The sequence below is a fragment of the Astatotilapia calliptera genome, chromosome 13, assembly GCF_900246225.1.
Source record: "Astatotilapia calliptera chromosome 13, fAstCal1.2, whole genome shotgun sequence".
NCBI classification, from domain to species: Eukaryota; Metazoa; Chordata; class Actinopteri; order Cichliformes; family Cichlidae; genus Astatotilapia; species Astatotilapia calliptera.
In genome coordinates this window covers 18,063,244-18,078,734 of record NC_039314.1, presented here as the reverse complement: position 1 = coordinate 18,078,734, position 15,491 = coordinate 18,063,244, and the positions used below count along the sequence as shown (strand labels likewise).

The 15,491-nt window shown below is 39.4% G+C and overlaps 1 protein-coding gene across 1 annotated transcript; it reads right to left on the bottom strand.

Annotated features, from left to right (window-relative positions):
* LOC113035212 (centrosomal protein C10orf90 homolog) lies at positions 1–13,242 on the bottom strand. Its single transcript, XM_026190602.1, has 6 exons — positions 13,100–13,242; positions 11,283–11,440; positions 6,658–6,838; positions 5,119–5,182; positions 4,491–4,590; positions 1–1,059 (listed from the first exon to the last, which is right to left on the bottom strand). The coding sequence occupies exons 2-6, from the start codon at positions 11,388–11,390 to the stop codon at positions 1,030–1,032; spliced, it is 483 nt and encodes a 160-aa protein (XP_026046387.1). The 5' UTR covers positions 11,391–11,440; positions 13,100–13,242; the 3' UTR covers positions 1–1,029.
* Between the last annotated feature and the right edge of the window lie 2,249 nt (positions 13,243–15,491).

Genomic DNA, 15,491 nt, shown 5'->3' with positions numbered 1-15,491 from the left:
AAAGAATTTACTCTTTGAATATACTGTGTTTTTCCTGCAGCACATGTCCTTCCCGTCTTCTCTCCTCATCCCAGCAGGCACTGTTTAAATGCCACAGAGTTGTCAGTCACCTTTACAAGGTATATGTGGTCTGCGGTCCCAGGCTGTGCTCAGGAGTCTCCTCTCTTATTACAATGTCATCTTTGGTTTGGAGCTGTGTGACAAAGGCCCCTTTCACGGGTGCTGCAAGTCTCCTGAGTTCGATTAGCTTGAAATTCCACTGTTCCGGATGGGAGGTTCCACAGGCCTCCAGGCACATGTGAAGTCAATGACGAAACGTAGCCTCCCTCTCCTGCTTTATGAACACCTACTGTACAGTAACAATGACAGCCAAGGTTTTCTGGTTAAAGCACCAAGGCTTGACTTCCTGTAAAATAACTTTAACGCAGAATGTCCGAGGGATACATTCAATTTATTTTGCAGCCCTTGAGCGACATTTGTGGAAAAAGATATATCCAATGAAGAAAACCATCAGGAACGAAACTGCTCAATTTAGATGATTATGTCTGTTTTGTTTGACTGCTGCATGTTTATTTGACCAGCAAAAAAGACCTGACAACTGACAAACTCATCACATTTGTCGGTAATGAGCAATTGTCGGTGGTAGGTGGGGTGTGTGGGCTTTGTTATTGTTTGCACACAATTGATCTCACACAGATTTCACTTCATGCAATTTCCACCTGCAGACTACTTTTACAAAATTGCCTATTTAATAATAATCTGGCATCTCTGTTTAGTGTCAGATTGAATCATATCAGTAACAGATAATAGCCAAAATACATTATCCTCAACTAATAAAAGCCTGGTGACAATATCTGCAATATCGTTTTTTTCTGGTTACAGGATGCAAAATACAACATCAAATGACATACATGTAGCATGACTTAAGTAAGAAATTAAAGGAGTTATACAGTAATTATTATTGCAAAGTGTTAAGCTTGAAGATGCAGTAAGTGGTCAGTGAAGTATCCCCATTCGCCGGTGTCCGATTTATCTTTGCAGGACCTGATCCAGAATTTTCTGCAAGACAAGAAAAACAACAATGCTACGCTAGCTCCTGAAGATCAAAAACATATCTGTCTACTCTTAGACCTCCCTTCTCTTTTAAGAACAGCTCAGCATCACTCAGGTAAGACGCAGGCTGCCAAATTGGCTTTCACTTCCATCAGCTTCACTGCTGAGAAGGCTAAGCTCAGGTAGGGGGAATAATTATAGCTTGCTTCCTGACCATACACCCCTGCTATGCAATCATGCTTCTCTTACAGTACTACACAACAGCTGAAATGAAATTTCAGCCAGCATTCACAACCAGCCACCCTCTACACTGTGCTATCAGACCCTGCTGTGAGTCTTAGCTGGGCTCCCCCCTGTGTGTGCATGTATATGTGTGTGTGTGTGTGTGTGTGTGTGTGTGTGGGTTGGAGAATTTCTGATGAAATGAAACCTCTAAAGCACACAGTGTTTGTTAGGGTGAACACACTCCTTTTCTCTCAGTCTCTGTGGTTGGGCCCAGCTAATGGCTTCATTTGAGAGGTGGGAAGGTCACACTGGCATCATAACTGCTCCATTTCACCAGGAAATAAAATATTCTCTTACAGAGCGATTTGACATCACACTTTCTTCTACAGTTGCTCGCTGTGTCAGTAAACCACACGACTGTGATTTACTGTAGATTCACAGTTTTCTTAAAAATGAAAGGGAGGCCTAAGGCAAAACAGTTCCCAGCATGCCTACACAGTGGCAAAGAAGGAATAAGCCTTTCAATTTTAGCTCATATTGAATAAGATCATGGAAAAACACGTGCACACACCATTTCGCTCTCTCTCTCTGTCTCTGTCTGTCTTTTGTGCGCACACACACACACACTCACACACCGAGACTGTCATAATTGTGTAATTATCTGTAAGAGATTGGAGACATCTCTTCACATTTTTCACATCTCACCTGACTGACAGTGAATTCATTGTTCTGGTTATGTTAGAGACTGAAGGCTCGATCATAAGGGAAGCCAAATGGATCTGTCTGACACCGCATGTCCTAAATATATCATTCATTCGCCACAGGCCCCTAACAGCTGAAGGATGTGGATGCTTCCACATCCTTCAGCTGTGCTGCATCATGTCAGCATTGCCTAATGGATATAAGCTTTTGTAGTGCTAGATTTTTCTGTAGCAGTGAAAGCCAAAACGACATGGTTGTGTAAAGGATGAAACAGGCTTAGCTGTAATGCAGTAATGATTTTGTTCTGGCATGACTGATAAGAAGGTTCTTTAATGCTTTCTGATTTTTGAACACACCGCAAATAACAGATTTCAAGCAAATATGAGGATTTGTGTTTAGATAGACCTTAATGTTGAATTCATACACTGGCGATACTCCACAGTGAGAAACGACAGAAACATCAGCAGTTGAGCAGTGACCTCTGGTGGACAAGGATCAAACCACGCTTCATTTTTAGATGCGGACACTATATTCATTAATCAAGATACAATTGCAGATGGTTAAAGACATCTGAACATATATATTATATTTTGTTTAAGTTGGTTTTTCTGTGAAATGGTTTTCTTTTAGCTTTTCTGAGAAATATGCTAAAACATGTTAGCATGCTGAAGAATGACTGGCCTCTTGTTTTTTTTGGCTGTGTGTGCTTATGTTTCCATTAATTAATCCAGTCAAATACAACTGAAAATACTGAAACATTACTTGAGTATACAGTACTGTGCAAAAGTCTTGAGCCACCCCTCATTTATTTATATTTTGCTTTAAAGGAGCCAGACTTGTACATTTCTTTTTTTGAGTGGTCTTGAGCAACAGTTCTCCACGCTCTCAGAAAGACTTTAAAAGCTTTTCTGCGGACGGTGACTGCCTTTTTTTTTTTTTTTACTCATTTTCAGTCCAGCAGCTTAACACTTACCTAAGAATCATTCAAAACGGCACTTAAGTCAAAGGATGAACCAGGGTTGTGTATACATTTTTGCAAAGAACCAATTTTAAATAATATCTTTAGGCACTTTATTACTTGACACCTGCCATTAAAGTCATACTTTGTTTCTTTCATTGAAAAATGCCAAAGATAACACAATTTGACAAGCATAAACATGTATTTTTGGACCAACAAGGTAAATCCTAATGAGCTATTGTCTGAAAATGTGTTATATCTCAGCATGATGTGCAGTGTGTCCTTAAAAACTGAGAAAACTGGACAACTGGAGGACAAAAGAGAAAGTGGCAGTTCTGAAAAACTACAGTAGTATCTGAAAATCATGACCTAAAGAAATTTGGTGAAAAACATTTACAGGACCTGAGAGGTGGACCTACACCTTCAACCGTCTCAACAATCTACTTTTCAACAAAGTCTGATTACAAATGGTCTCAGTGAGAAAGAAAGGGAAAACAGGGAGACAAGACTAATGTATGTCAATTAAATTGGATTGAAAATCAGTGGCAACAGGTCTTATGGAGTGATGAACCAAATTTTTACACTTTGTCTCAAATTGTTAATATGTATGGAGGGGGTCAGGAGAGAGATACAACAGTGAGTGTCTCCATCTGTAAAACAGAGTGTACGCTATGCATTTCAGTACTTTTAGATTTTGATCCACCATGCAATACCATCCAGAAAGCATCTGAATGGTACTGCCAGTACAATAAAAGCATAGCTGGATAGAAAAACACACAAGTGTCATGGATTGGCCTCCAAGCAACTGAGCTTCTACATTGTTGAAGCAATGTGAGATCATCTTGACAGAGAATAGAACAAAAGGCAGCCAACATCCAAGAAAGAGCAAGAGACCTGGAGAACTATTCCTGAAGACTACTTAGAGCGATTCAAAGAAAGCTTACCTAAAAGAGTGAAGGCTGTGTTGAAGAATAAAGGTGGTCATACCAAAAAACTGAATTTTTAAGCTTGTTAGAGCTGTACAAACTCAGTTTTCAGTTCTTTGCATTCGGTTCAATACATTGTTGCATCTGTAATGTTAAACAGCAAAAAATATGTATTTAAAAATGAGCAGTTTTGGGGTTGTATGGGTACAACTATCAAACTAGAGAGTGGGGCTGGAGCCTATCCCAGGTGGAGTTGAGCTAGAGGCAGGGTACATGCTGGACTAGTTGCCAGTCCATCCGTAGGCTAACACAGAGAGTTCCTCATAACCGCAGCCAAATTAGAAACACTAATTAATTTCACGCAAATGTCGCTCAACTGTGGGGGAAGTGAGGCTATCCAAAACCAGAACAAAGACTTCCCACCTGACTAGCAGGTCACAATCCAAAATGTTCTTGCTGTGAGTTGACGCTATACTAATCTGTGCCCCACCATGCCATCCTTTGGATCAACCCTTCTTGTGTTTTCTTTTGTACTTCAGGAGTATTTTTAATGTTTGTTGACAGTTTTCATGCACAATAATCAGTGTTCAGGACTGATTTTTATACCAAAATCACCCAAGCACTACCTTTTTAAAGACTTCGGCCCGCAGTCTGTTGGCTTGAGATACAGCCCTTCTTTTTTCCTCCTCCTTTCTCTTTGTCACCTCTGGCAGCATGTTGTAAATCCTACAGACAGAAAAACGCATATTCATACGCAGCAGGGGAATATAGTATCAGAAGTTTGAGGGTGGCTGAGCCATGCCAGCAGACTGGCATACTAGAGATGAGGTTTTATCTAGTGAGACCACAGCCAGTGAAAAACCTGGATCCATTGATAAACAGGTCTCGCTCAGACTACTTTTTCATTCCCGCAACTACAGCCAATTTGTCAAGAGATCCTCCAAGCCAGATAATGTTGCTTTTGAAAAAAAATTACAATGGGCAGCCATCATCTGATCAGGTGTGCCTTTCCAGATAAGGGAAGAAAAAAAAATAGATAAGATATACAGAGGAAAGCTCATATCTCCTGCCAAGACATTTGGGCGTCAAAGATCTATTGTATCTATACAGCATGCATATGTGTGAATGTGCATTGTGTGGATGCATCCAGATATGACAAACAAGGGTGATGGATTGTGCTGAATTAAAAAAAAAGCAAAGTGCAACAAGAAGAAGAGTGACAATGTCTGACTCGGGTTTGATCTGAGAACTCACCGTCTGGACCTCAGCTGCATCTCTCTACTCGATATAGACCTCTCTCTAGGCTTGAAAAGGTTATCTAAGACACCCACACACACACACACACACACACCCACACACACAGGCAATAATATGACGCACACACACACACACACAAACACACAGGAATAACAAATAAGAATTAAAATGTAAATGAATCTCGCATATGTAAATGAACACTGAGGGCTGTGTGTGATCTCTCTGTTTCAGACAGTTACACACAGACACACACACACAGACACACGCACGCACGCACGCACGCACACACACACACACACGCACACACACACGGACAGATATCAAACCCACACACATGCCAAGCACGGGCATATCTAGTCCTACTAACTCTGTTTATAATTAGAATCCAAACTTCAGTCAGAGATGACTGTGAGCTATTCATGGTTCCTAATTTCATGACCCCGCCATGACCTTCCAAAACAAAATTCAGAGCCGAGAGATGATCTGAAAACACATCCCTCCTATAACTTCAGAAAAAAACAGGCTGTTATCCAGCAAAAAAAGCCAGGAAATGATTGTTATGGGATGTGTTGCTACTCTTAAAATTAGGATGCATTTATGAACATTTGATATTATGTGACCTGTGGAGAGCTCATATTCCACCAATGTAATAAAATCCCACATTTTTCAAAAGCACAAACTGGAGATTAATGCTCAGAAAAATGTATATAGAAGCCAATTTCTTGCACAGTGAACACCTTTATGAACCTTAAATAACCCAACCACGATTAAAAAAAATACACATCATTATATGTATTTAAAATTATACTTGGCATTGCGTATGAATGCTTTTTTGACAAATCTTTTTTTTAACTTGAAATAGCACAAAACAAAACCAAAGGATTATTATGGTCTATTTTTTGAAACTTTTTTATTTCCTGCATGCAGAAAACAGTGCTTTAACCGATCTGCAGTACCAGAAAATGTCCAGCAGAGAGCAAAGTTGGATAAATGCCACTACACTTTAAAGGGAATAAAATGTAATGTCCTCCCCTTTGTTTCAGTCCACCCCAGTTTAGATAGGTTAAAAAGAATTATTGGAGAAACAAAGCTACGAGCTTCTTATTTAATTATTTCTCACTCTGTGTGTTGGAGGCTGCAGTGTCTCCAGAAAACTACACTGACTGGAGGAGCTTTCATCGTAGTGCTTCATGGGTTTGATGAATGTTTCTGTCTCTGTAGAAGTGACAGAAGAGATGGGATACATGGTAAAAGATCAATGTAGGAGATGAGGGCCTGCTGTGGACTGAATCCTATCTGATCTGCAGTAGCTACACTGTGGATTGCCTGCTGTTGTTGCAAGAGCTCCTGCCTTACTTTTACTTCCACAACCTCCAGGATCTTTCACTGTGACTTAGAGCTCCTGATGTGCTGCTGTCATTTTACAGCAGAATCAAATCATTCAGATTGGTGGGCCAATAAGTATGTGACATTATATTCTACTAAGTGGCTTACTTCTGCTCCAGGTTTCGACCTGAGTTATTCAGCTGTGCTTACCGCTAAGTGGATCTGGTGTGGTGCAGTTCCTCTTTTGCTTGACACGATTTTCCCTAAGGCCCTGCACCAGGTCTGGATTGGAGTCCTGCAGTGATTTCCTTATCCTAGCCCTCTGCTCCAACCTCCTCAGTCGACCCTGAGATCGGCTGATGAAGTCTGGTCTGAAGAGCTCCAAAGCCTCCTGGGGTTGGGTGGGGAATATATATACAGTAAGCTGTTTGTTTGTGGGAAGAATAGAGTACAACTCATATACACTAATCCTGTGGAAAGAGAAAGAAAATCTTCACTGGGTTGAAATCTATTTTGAAAACATCTCTAATCTACATCTTAACCTTGGAAAATCCTCTTCACAGCCTTGTAATGGCTAGGAGGTGGAGGCAACATGGAAATATTATGCTTAGCTTTAGTGGAGATAAAGGTAGAAGAGCCTTGCTCACAGGGGGAAGCGGAATCCTTTAAAAAGCTTCACAGAACTCATTGGATCTTTACCCATCACAGCAACAAGATAAAACTACAAAAATGCTTTCAAATAGCAAAAAGAAAAAAGGGAAACTGGAATTATTCGTTTTTTTCTTTTTTCTCCTGAATTTGTTGAACCCATGTGCCAAAATATGTGAAATGTAAAGATGTGGGACCATAAGCACAAAGCTGGGGGTAGTATAACGAGGATTTAATTTCGGTCAAAAACAGAATGGTAAATGGTAAACGACAAAAGAGTAAGTAAACTGATGTAAGGAATCAAAGAAAACCAATCTTCAAACTAAAACAGGAAATAAAAGACAAATACTAAGAGTCTCATGTAAGACATGATGGAGAGGGCAGTACAGGCACGATCAGAAATGAGAGAGAGATGGATGAGAGACAGGGAAAACACTGAAATGCAAAAATAAATAAATAAATATACAAGAAACAAAGCACTGGATTGCAAACAATAAATATTATGAGTAGGAATCATAAAGTAAGACAGCAACAGACCCAGAACTGGGTCTATATAGATATAATACAGAAAGCAAAACATAAAGCTGAAAGATATAAAAAAAAAAAATCTAAAGTTTTCAGAGAAACTCAAGGACCAGGACTGAGGACCGTCCTCATCAAGTTTTTTGAATTTAGGATCTTAATGAACACATTTGAGTTTAACTTTTTGTTCCTTTATTATTCTAAACGTGAGTTTGATTGCTTGTGATGTGGCTGAGTCTTTGTTTTCTGTTTTGTGATCCTGTGTCTGGGTTCATGTATTCATTGTTATCCTGGTACGCTGACACTTTTAGTTTTTCTGTATTATGTGAACTCTGGTCTGTATGGAGAAATGGATTCCTGCTTTTTCATTACTATTCTAGTATCTTAAAGTTTCACTTGGGTATCTTTGTGTTTATGGAGTTTGAATGCCTGTTAAAATGATTTACAGTCTTAGTTTTGGGTTGTGAATCCTCGGTCAACTTTAGTTTCTCAGCCGAGCTGATTATTTTTCACGAGTGTAGTTCCCTTAGTGTTTTCTGTTTCTTCCCAATCCATCTCATTTTATTGTGTTCTCCAAAAGTTAGGTTATTCGTGTCTTGGTGTTGTCTTCTTTTAATTGTTTGTTAATTTACTGTTTTATTCTGATAGGTGGCTTCCTCCGTTGATTAGAGTTTTACTTCCTGTCTCTTTATTGTCCTGATTGCATTTGCCTACATCTCATTTCTCTTCTGTTTCTCATCCCCAGCCTGTTTTCTGTGTATAAATAGCCCTGCCCCATCCTTTGTTGGAGTGTCTGTTTTACTTTCTTGCTTCCCTTGAGTAGGTCTCTGTGTTTCAGTTTCAGAGGTAGACTTGATAATAAAGCTTACTTTTATTCTGCTTTGTGTTTGAGTCTGCAAGTGGGTCCACGTTTGACCTAAAATGTAAAAATGAGAAAAACAGCTAAAGTAATAAAAAGAAAATCTCTCAAATTACCCATTGAGATGATGCAGCTGTTGTACAGATGTTCATTTCAACAGGAAAACAAATTAACGCTCTCTGTGTGGGAAAGCTTAACTGAGCAGTGTACATATGTAAAACTTGACTAATGAGGATTTTAAAGGTTACACATGGCACATATACTGCCCTCTTCCATCTTATGTGGTAGCATTGTGACAATACCAAACTGCTTTTTGTAGTATTTTCTTCCCTCCAAAACAACCTTTGTATTATTGGTCGTGGTTCTGTGCCGTGTAGAATAATTATTTGTGAATTTCTATCCACAGTAGCTTCACTCACCTTCAACATTTTTCTTTAACTTTGATGGATCAAAAGGAGTGGAAAGAGAAGAAATTTGGAAGTCAATTTGCCACTGGAGGGTCTGGTCTGTTTTTTTTCTTTCCTTGAAATTATATTTAATAATATCTTACACAGCTGAAAGAGTGCCTGAAATCATTTCAGTAAAAACACCTACAACACCCTTCAAATAACAAAAAAACAAAAACAAAAAACAAAACAAAACAAAAACTGGGTCACTGTGTAAAAAATAAATAAAACAAAATGCAATGCCTTTCAACCAATTTGAAACCCTAAATTTAATTGAAAATGAACAAACACAACATACCAATTACTGAGGCAAAAAATTGTTTTTTTTTATGACTTATGTGCTTATTATGAATTTGATGCCAAATTTTGGAAAACTTGTGTAAAAACGTAATTTACAAAGTCCTGAAATTTGATTTAGTACAAAAACACAATTTTGCATTTGAGAAACAAAGTCAACAAGGCAAAAACTGAGTTTAAATGTCAACAATAAAGTCAAACACTTGAGAATAAAGATCTATCTACACTGAAAAAAAGGGATTGGCCAGCTCTTGGATTTACGTAAGCATCTCGCGTGTATTTAACACAATTACTTACAAAAAGTAAGTCAATAATATAGCAATGTTAAATCCCGCTGCACTGCATGGGTTTCAGTCTCGCGCTCTTTGGATCGTGGTTTCAGGAAGGCATCCATCTCAGTCAAGTCGAGCAGCCACCTCTACTTTTTTTGGTATACCAAAAAAAGTAAATTGGGTGGTTGTTACATTAAAAAAAGTCTAACTTGTAATTTGAACACAATAATTTCATGTTTCTATGAACGTAATTAAATCATGAAAGATCTGTATGAAATTCAACAACTAAATCATAGCTTTCCTGCATTTCGTAGATTGTTGGCATGCTGGTTAGTGCTGTTGCTTCACAGTAAGAAGGTCCTGGGTTCAAATCCACATTCTGGCTAGTTTGAGGTGGTTTCTCTCTGGGTATTCTGGTTTCCTCCCACAGTTAAAAGTCATGCAGTTATTAGAGTTAGGGTTAACTGGTGATTCTAAATTACCCGTGAATGTAAGTGTAAATGGGCAGCACGGTGGTTAGCACTGTTGCCTCACAGCAAGAAGGTCCTGAGTTCAATTCCACCATCAGGCCGGGGTCTTTCTGTGTGGAGTTTGCATGTTCTCCCCGTGTTTGCGTGGGTTCTCTCCGGGTACTCCAGCTTCCTCCCACCGTCCAAAGACATGCAGCTTGTGGGGATAGGTTAATTGGATAATCCAAATTGCCACTAGGTGTGAATGTGAGTGTGAATGGTTGTCTGTCCCTATGTGTTAGCCCTGCGACAGACTGGCGACCTGTCCAGGGTGTACCCCGCCTTTCGCCCTATGACAGCTGGGATAGGCTCCGCGACCCTGAAAAGGATAAGCGGAAGCAGATGGATGAATGTAAGTGTAAATGGTTGTTTGTTTCTATGTGATAGACTGGTGAGCTGTCCAGGGTGTACCCTGCCTCGTAACCTATCACTTCAGGGTTATTTCCCAGCCCTCCTGCAACCAGGATAAAGATAGGAGGATCGTAGTTGTTGTAGACCCATTCAAGTTTTATGGTAAACTTGAACATTATGTAATATGAAGACAACATGTAGTATTTAAGTGTACAAGTAGTATTGGGGTAAAAGTTATTGAATAGTGTTGAAATAAAATGACAAAATTGTGAAGGATTAAAATATTCCAAGAGCTCAACTTACTTCATTTGAACATGTTTTAATCGCGTTTTATGAACACAAAATGCACAGGTTTACTGAATATGAAAAAGTTGTGCTGATTTAACTCAGTTGTTTAAGTTTCTGCCAAAGCAAAACATTTGTGTGCAACCAATGTCCACTATTGAATCAAGTAAATCCAACATGCCCCTTTTTTTTAAAAGATAGCTAGCTAGCTAGCTAGCTAGCTAGATAGATAGATAGATAGATAGATGCATATATTGGACCATGTCTTTCTATAGCCTTATGTAGATACAAGATCTCTTTAAATTTGTAGAAGTACTGATGCATATGTGCAAAAAAGCATTAAGTACTATTAACTGGTTACAATTCTGTCATTTATGCTATAGGAAAATGTGACCCCTCTGGCCATTTGTGGCATTGCAACAACAAACAGCTCTTGCAGCTAACAAAGCATTTTTCTGGGTATTACCAAAAATAGATATCTATGAGACTGTTGTTCTTAAACATTTCTGTTATGATGTGGGACTCCATGGAGGTTTCATTTCAATATAACCTCCCAAATAAAGGTCAATATAAACTCTGAAGGAGCTTTCTTAAAACAAACAAACAAATAAACAAACAAAAAACAGTATAGAAAAATGGCTCATACTTGAAGGCTGAGAGTCTTGGGAGTGCCTTCTAGAGTCTTCAGTGGGGAATCATAATAACAGGTCTTATCCAAAGTAGGAACTCTTTCAGTTTTCTGTGGAGCAGTCATCCTTTTGCCCTTTGCAGGTCTCTCTTGCTTGCTCCATGTTTCGGAAACCACTTGACGGACACAGAAAAAAGTGAAATTTAATTTGGCGAGTCTTGTCAATCAAAACCAAAATAAATTTCAAAGAGCAAGATGATTTTCCCCATTTCACAAGCAAAAATAATTTGAAGTTGTGTTTGTGTTAAGCGGTATCTTTTGCAGTTTGTTCCAGTTAATTTCTTTCCGTCACTGTAATAAAGATTTCACAGTATGCTTAAGCTCCAGCTAAACTTTTATAATTTGCAAAGGGATACACACACACACACACACACACACACACACACACACACACACACACACACACACACACACACACACACACACACACACACACACACACATAGATAGATAGAAAAACCCAGAGGGAACACGAGTGTGGCCCATGAATAATGTAAAAGATGGCAGCGCATCCATCCACCACCCATAGCCCCATTCCTGTAGCTTTTGTAGAATATATATCTCCACTGAATACCCTGCCATAAGCGTATGGCATGTATATAGAGCACTATTACAAAGTAGCGTCACCGGTCAAACTATTTCTATAGGAGGTAGCTTTCCCTCTTGGCTTCACTATAAATTCCAGTGAAAAGGAAACCATCCATTAACAGCCTTTCATCTTACATCAAGTGAAAAATATAAAATGAGTACAAAGAACAGTCACTTAGAACGTAAAACAGTGATAAAGTAAAAACCAGAGGAATTTCACCAAGGAGATGATTATTTGTCTAGGACCTCAAATGTCAGTCCTATAGGCCTTCTGGGCTCCTGCCTATAAGCAAGTGAGGCCTTTTAGTCAGTTTTAGAAGTGCAGATATGTTGGTTTTTATACCTTTGTACGCATCCTGTTTAACTGCTTCCCCATTTTTTCTGTCTTAAACTAAGATATAAACTTCATATTTAGGGATTTATTCAAACATTGCACAGATAAGACTACCTCTAAGCAGGAAAACAGTCAAAGTGTGTGTTTTAAGATGGCGTTTGAAGTGAAATAGTTGGTCTCCTACACCAAAAGACCAAATTTTGCATTTAATAATAGACCATGTTGTAGTGTGACACTGAAAATCTCACATGTGCTGAACAACTCACATGTGTTGTTTTGGGGCTGATTTGTTGTCTTAATTGCCATTTTCTAAAACAGGAAATTCCTCTGTGGCATAAACACAATTACATTTTTTTAAAAAAATAATCCTTTCATAAAATCTTGTCCTGACTTCTTAAGAGATTGGAAGATTCTTAAACACCCCCCCCCCCCCCCCCCAGTTTATTTTAAGTCTATTGTTAAGATATGCAGCAGCAAAGTGTGTGAAAAGTAAAAGGAGGATGAAAGAAAGTGTTTGCACTTTAATAAAACTTGCAGTTGAGCTGAGTGTGTGCTTGTATCAGCTGGGATTTATTTAAACAATGTGAATGTACAGTAGGATAAGTGTGGTAGGTGTGTGTGAGTCTATTATCCATGCATGAAGTATAAATCAAAAGGTGAAAGGCAGAGTGAAAAAATGAGACTTTCTACCCTCCAAGACCACATTTAGATTACTTTCACACCTACAGAATAATGCGATCTTATCTACAGCAGCTTTAGAATATATATAAGGCAGTCAAAGGAGTATACAGATCAGTTGGCATGGCCACTTTAAATGTTTTAGACTTGTGAATCAAGGTGATGAAATTCATACCTGAGCCAGTTTCGAAAGTGTGCTGCCTGTGCCTGAAATTTCTCCATGCAGAGAAGCTAGCCTCATCTGCATTCCCCTTCTGTGTGCCAGTCTTTGTGTTTGAGGGACCTGGCCCTCTGAATGACAATAATCCCAAAGTATTACTGAGGCAGTGCGTGTCTGAATCCTCATTCTTGCTGTTAACACCACAAGCGGGTGGTGTTCGGTTGAACCTGTAGCCCCTGTGCTTTGATAGAGGGCCTCTGCAGCGACCCGAAGAGCTCTCTCGGCCATTACGTTGGTTGCTGTCCAACATGGCTGCTCTGGATTTTGCATATCCCTCATTTCTTTTGGCTGGTTTGCTATCTTTAGAGGATCTGTGGCAGGACGAGGTACCAAGGCGAATTGACAATGTAGACCTACACAAAGCTGGTTTACATGCTCCTTTCCCCTGTAGTTCCACAAGGGAAATACAAAGTGGCTTGTCCAAAAACACAAAGGATCTAGTGCACCTCAGAGGCACCTCGTGATAAATACAAGATCGGTAAGAAGGCTGTGAGGAGAACAGGTTCTTTACTGAGCCACCAATCACTTCCTGCTTTCTGTCTTCCTCTGTATAGCTCAGTCTGCAGTGCACAAGTTGTACTTTCTTCTTTCCGGGATCTTTCACTGCCAATCCATCAGCTGGTGAGTAGGCCCGTCTGAAGTCACTTGGCATCAGGTAGCCAGGATTTGGTCTGCACACGTTCAGTTGGGAAACTGAGACTCTCATGGTGGGTTTAGATTGGGCTCTTCTCCCAAAGGTTTCTGCCACTTCTGGAGGAGTTGCTAACTTCACAGGTTGTGTTGGCGTGGATATCTTGGAGACTTAAAGTGATGGTAGGACCTTAAAGGGCTGCAGTGAAGAAGGAAGAAAATGTCTCTGTGGACTCTTTACAACCACCTCTGGGGGTATCTTCAGTCCAAAACAAGGTGGAAAGTTCACTGAAGATATCCAGTAACTGCTGCCTGAGAATAGACCGTCTCTGCTGTTGCTCTAAGAGACACTCACCTCACACTTGCCTCTTACCCCCACCACACACCCAGCAACAGGACATTTCTGTGCAGTGAAGCGGTGATATCCGTATTTGAGGGCTATGAAAAGACAGAGAAAAGAAAAATGTCTTGTATCAGAGTTGTGCTCCAAGTCTTCATTTAATACCCCTGCAAACCAAGAGGTTCTGTAGTTGAAATGAAACAAAGAAAGACTGCAAATACAAAGATATGAACTGCTGTAATGTGACAGGGCAGACTTATCATCTGCTCTCCTGTGCTACTTGTTTCTTTATCTGTTGCTGTTTCCATGACAATGTGCAACTTGATGGACAGCATGTGGGGACAAATTATCCATGACATTTAAAATGAACAATCCAGTTGGTCCTTTGAAAAACAAAGATCAGAGCCTTCCCTGTTTCTATTTCAAACTTCACCTAAAAAAAGAAAATCAAAGATCGAACAGGACAGTTTCCTACTGTCGCTGTAAGGATACTTTACCGGTTAATATTTTTTTTCTTCTGATCGTCTTTGAAGGGCAAACTATGAAACATCTTCCCCAAACATCCCTTGAGTTGACTCACATCCTCGAGAGCTAAATATCAGGAGACGTTTGCACAAATATAATTTGGATTAATGAATGACATTTCCTCTTGCTTGAATGTTATTATAAACCAATATTAAAGAAAACTTTAAACATAATTTAATTAGATTTAGAGATTCCTTTTTAATCCTCAATTTAAATGCTTTTTGTTGAGAATTAAATGTTAAGATTTGATTTTCCACTTACATCTTAAAGTACAAAATACCACAAGTACACAGTGAAAGATCGCACTGTGCAGTAGCGAGCTCACCGATATTTGCAGTCACATCGGTCTAGGTCACAAGACCTCAAATAAGTATAACAAGAGCTGTTCATTGATGTTAACTGTCAGTAAGTTTGGAAATCTCCAGCTGTGGAAACCTGCTGACATCGACCAGCTGTCTTATAATTCTTTCATCTGTCAGCTCAGTACAGAGAAAACATTAGCGCACTGCGGTTTCTGATTTTGGCTGCACACACCACGTATGACTTAAAAGAGAAGTCCACTTCAAAGGCACACTCCTCAACATAAAATGCAATTATCAGACTTACCCACTCATCACAAAAGTACACCTATCCTGTCACAGAAAATGGTAGTTCCGTTAACACTTCAATATCACATTATTCACTCCACTTTATCATGCCATCATTTATTCCACGCTCGGAGCCATGCTTATTCCCACCTAACAGCATCCAAAAGAAAAATCTCTCTCTCTTGCTTTCTGCTTTCCAGCTCAGCTGACGATGACTCTCCTAACATAGCTATCGGCCTGCTTGGCTGGCACTTTTTGGATAATG

Excerpts from the sequence above, each read along its gene's own strand:
- LOC113035212 (XM_026190602.1), bottom strand. The coding sequence starts at position 11,390 with ATGACTGCTCCACAGAAAACTGAAAGAGTTCCTACTTTGGATAAGACC. Across the intron at positions 6,839-11,282 it reads CCAAGACTCTCAGCCTTCAA|GAGGCTTTGGAGCTCTTCAG; the intron begins GTATGAGCCATT and ends ACCCAACCCCAG. Across the intron at positions 1,060-4,490 it reads GGGCCGAAGTCTTTAAAAAG|AAAATTCTGGATCAGGTCCT; the intron begins GTAGTGCTTGGG and ends CTTGTCTTGCAG.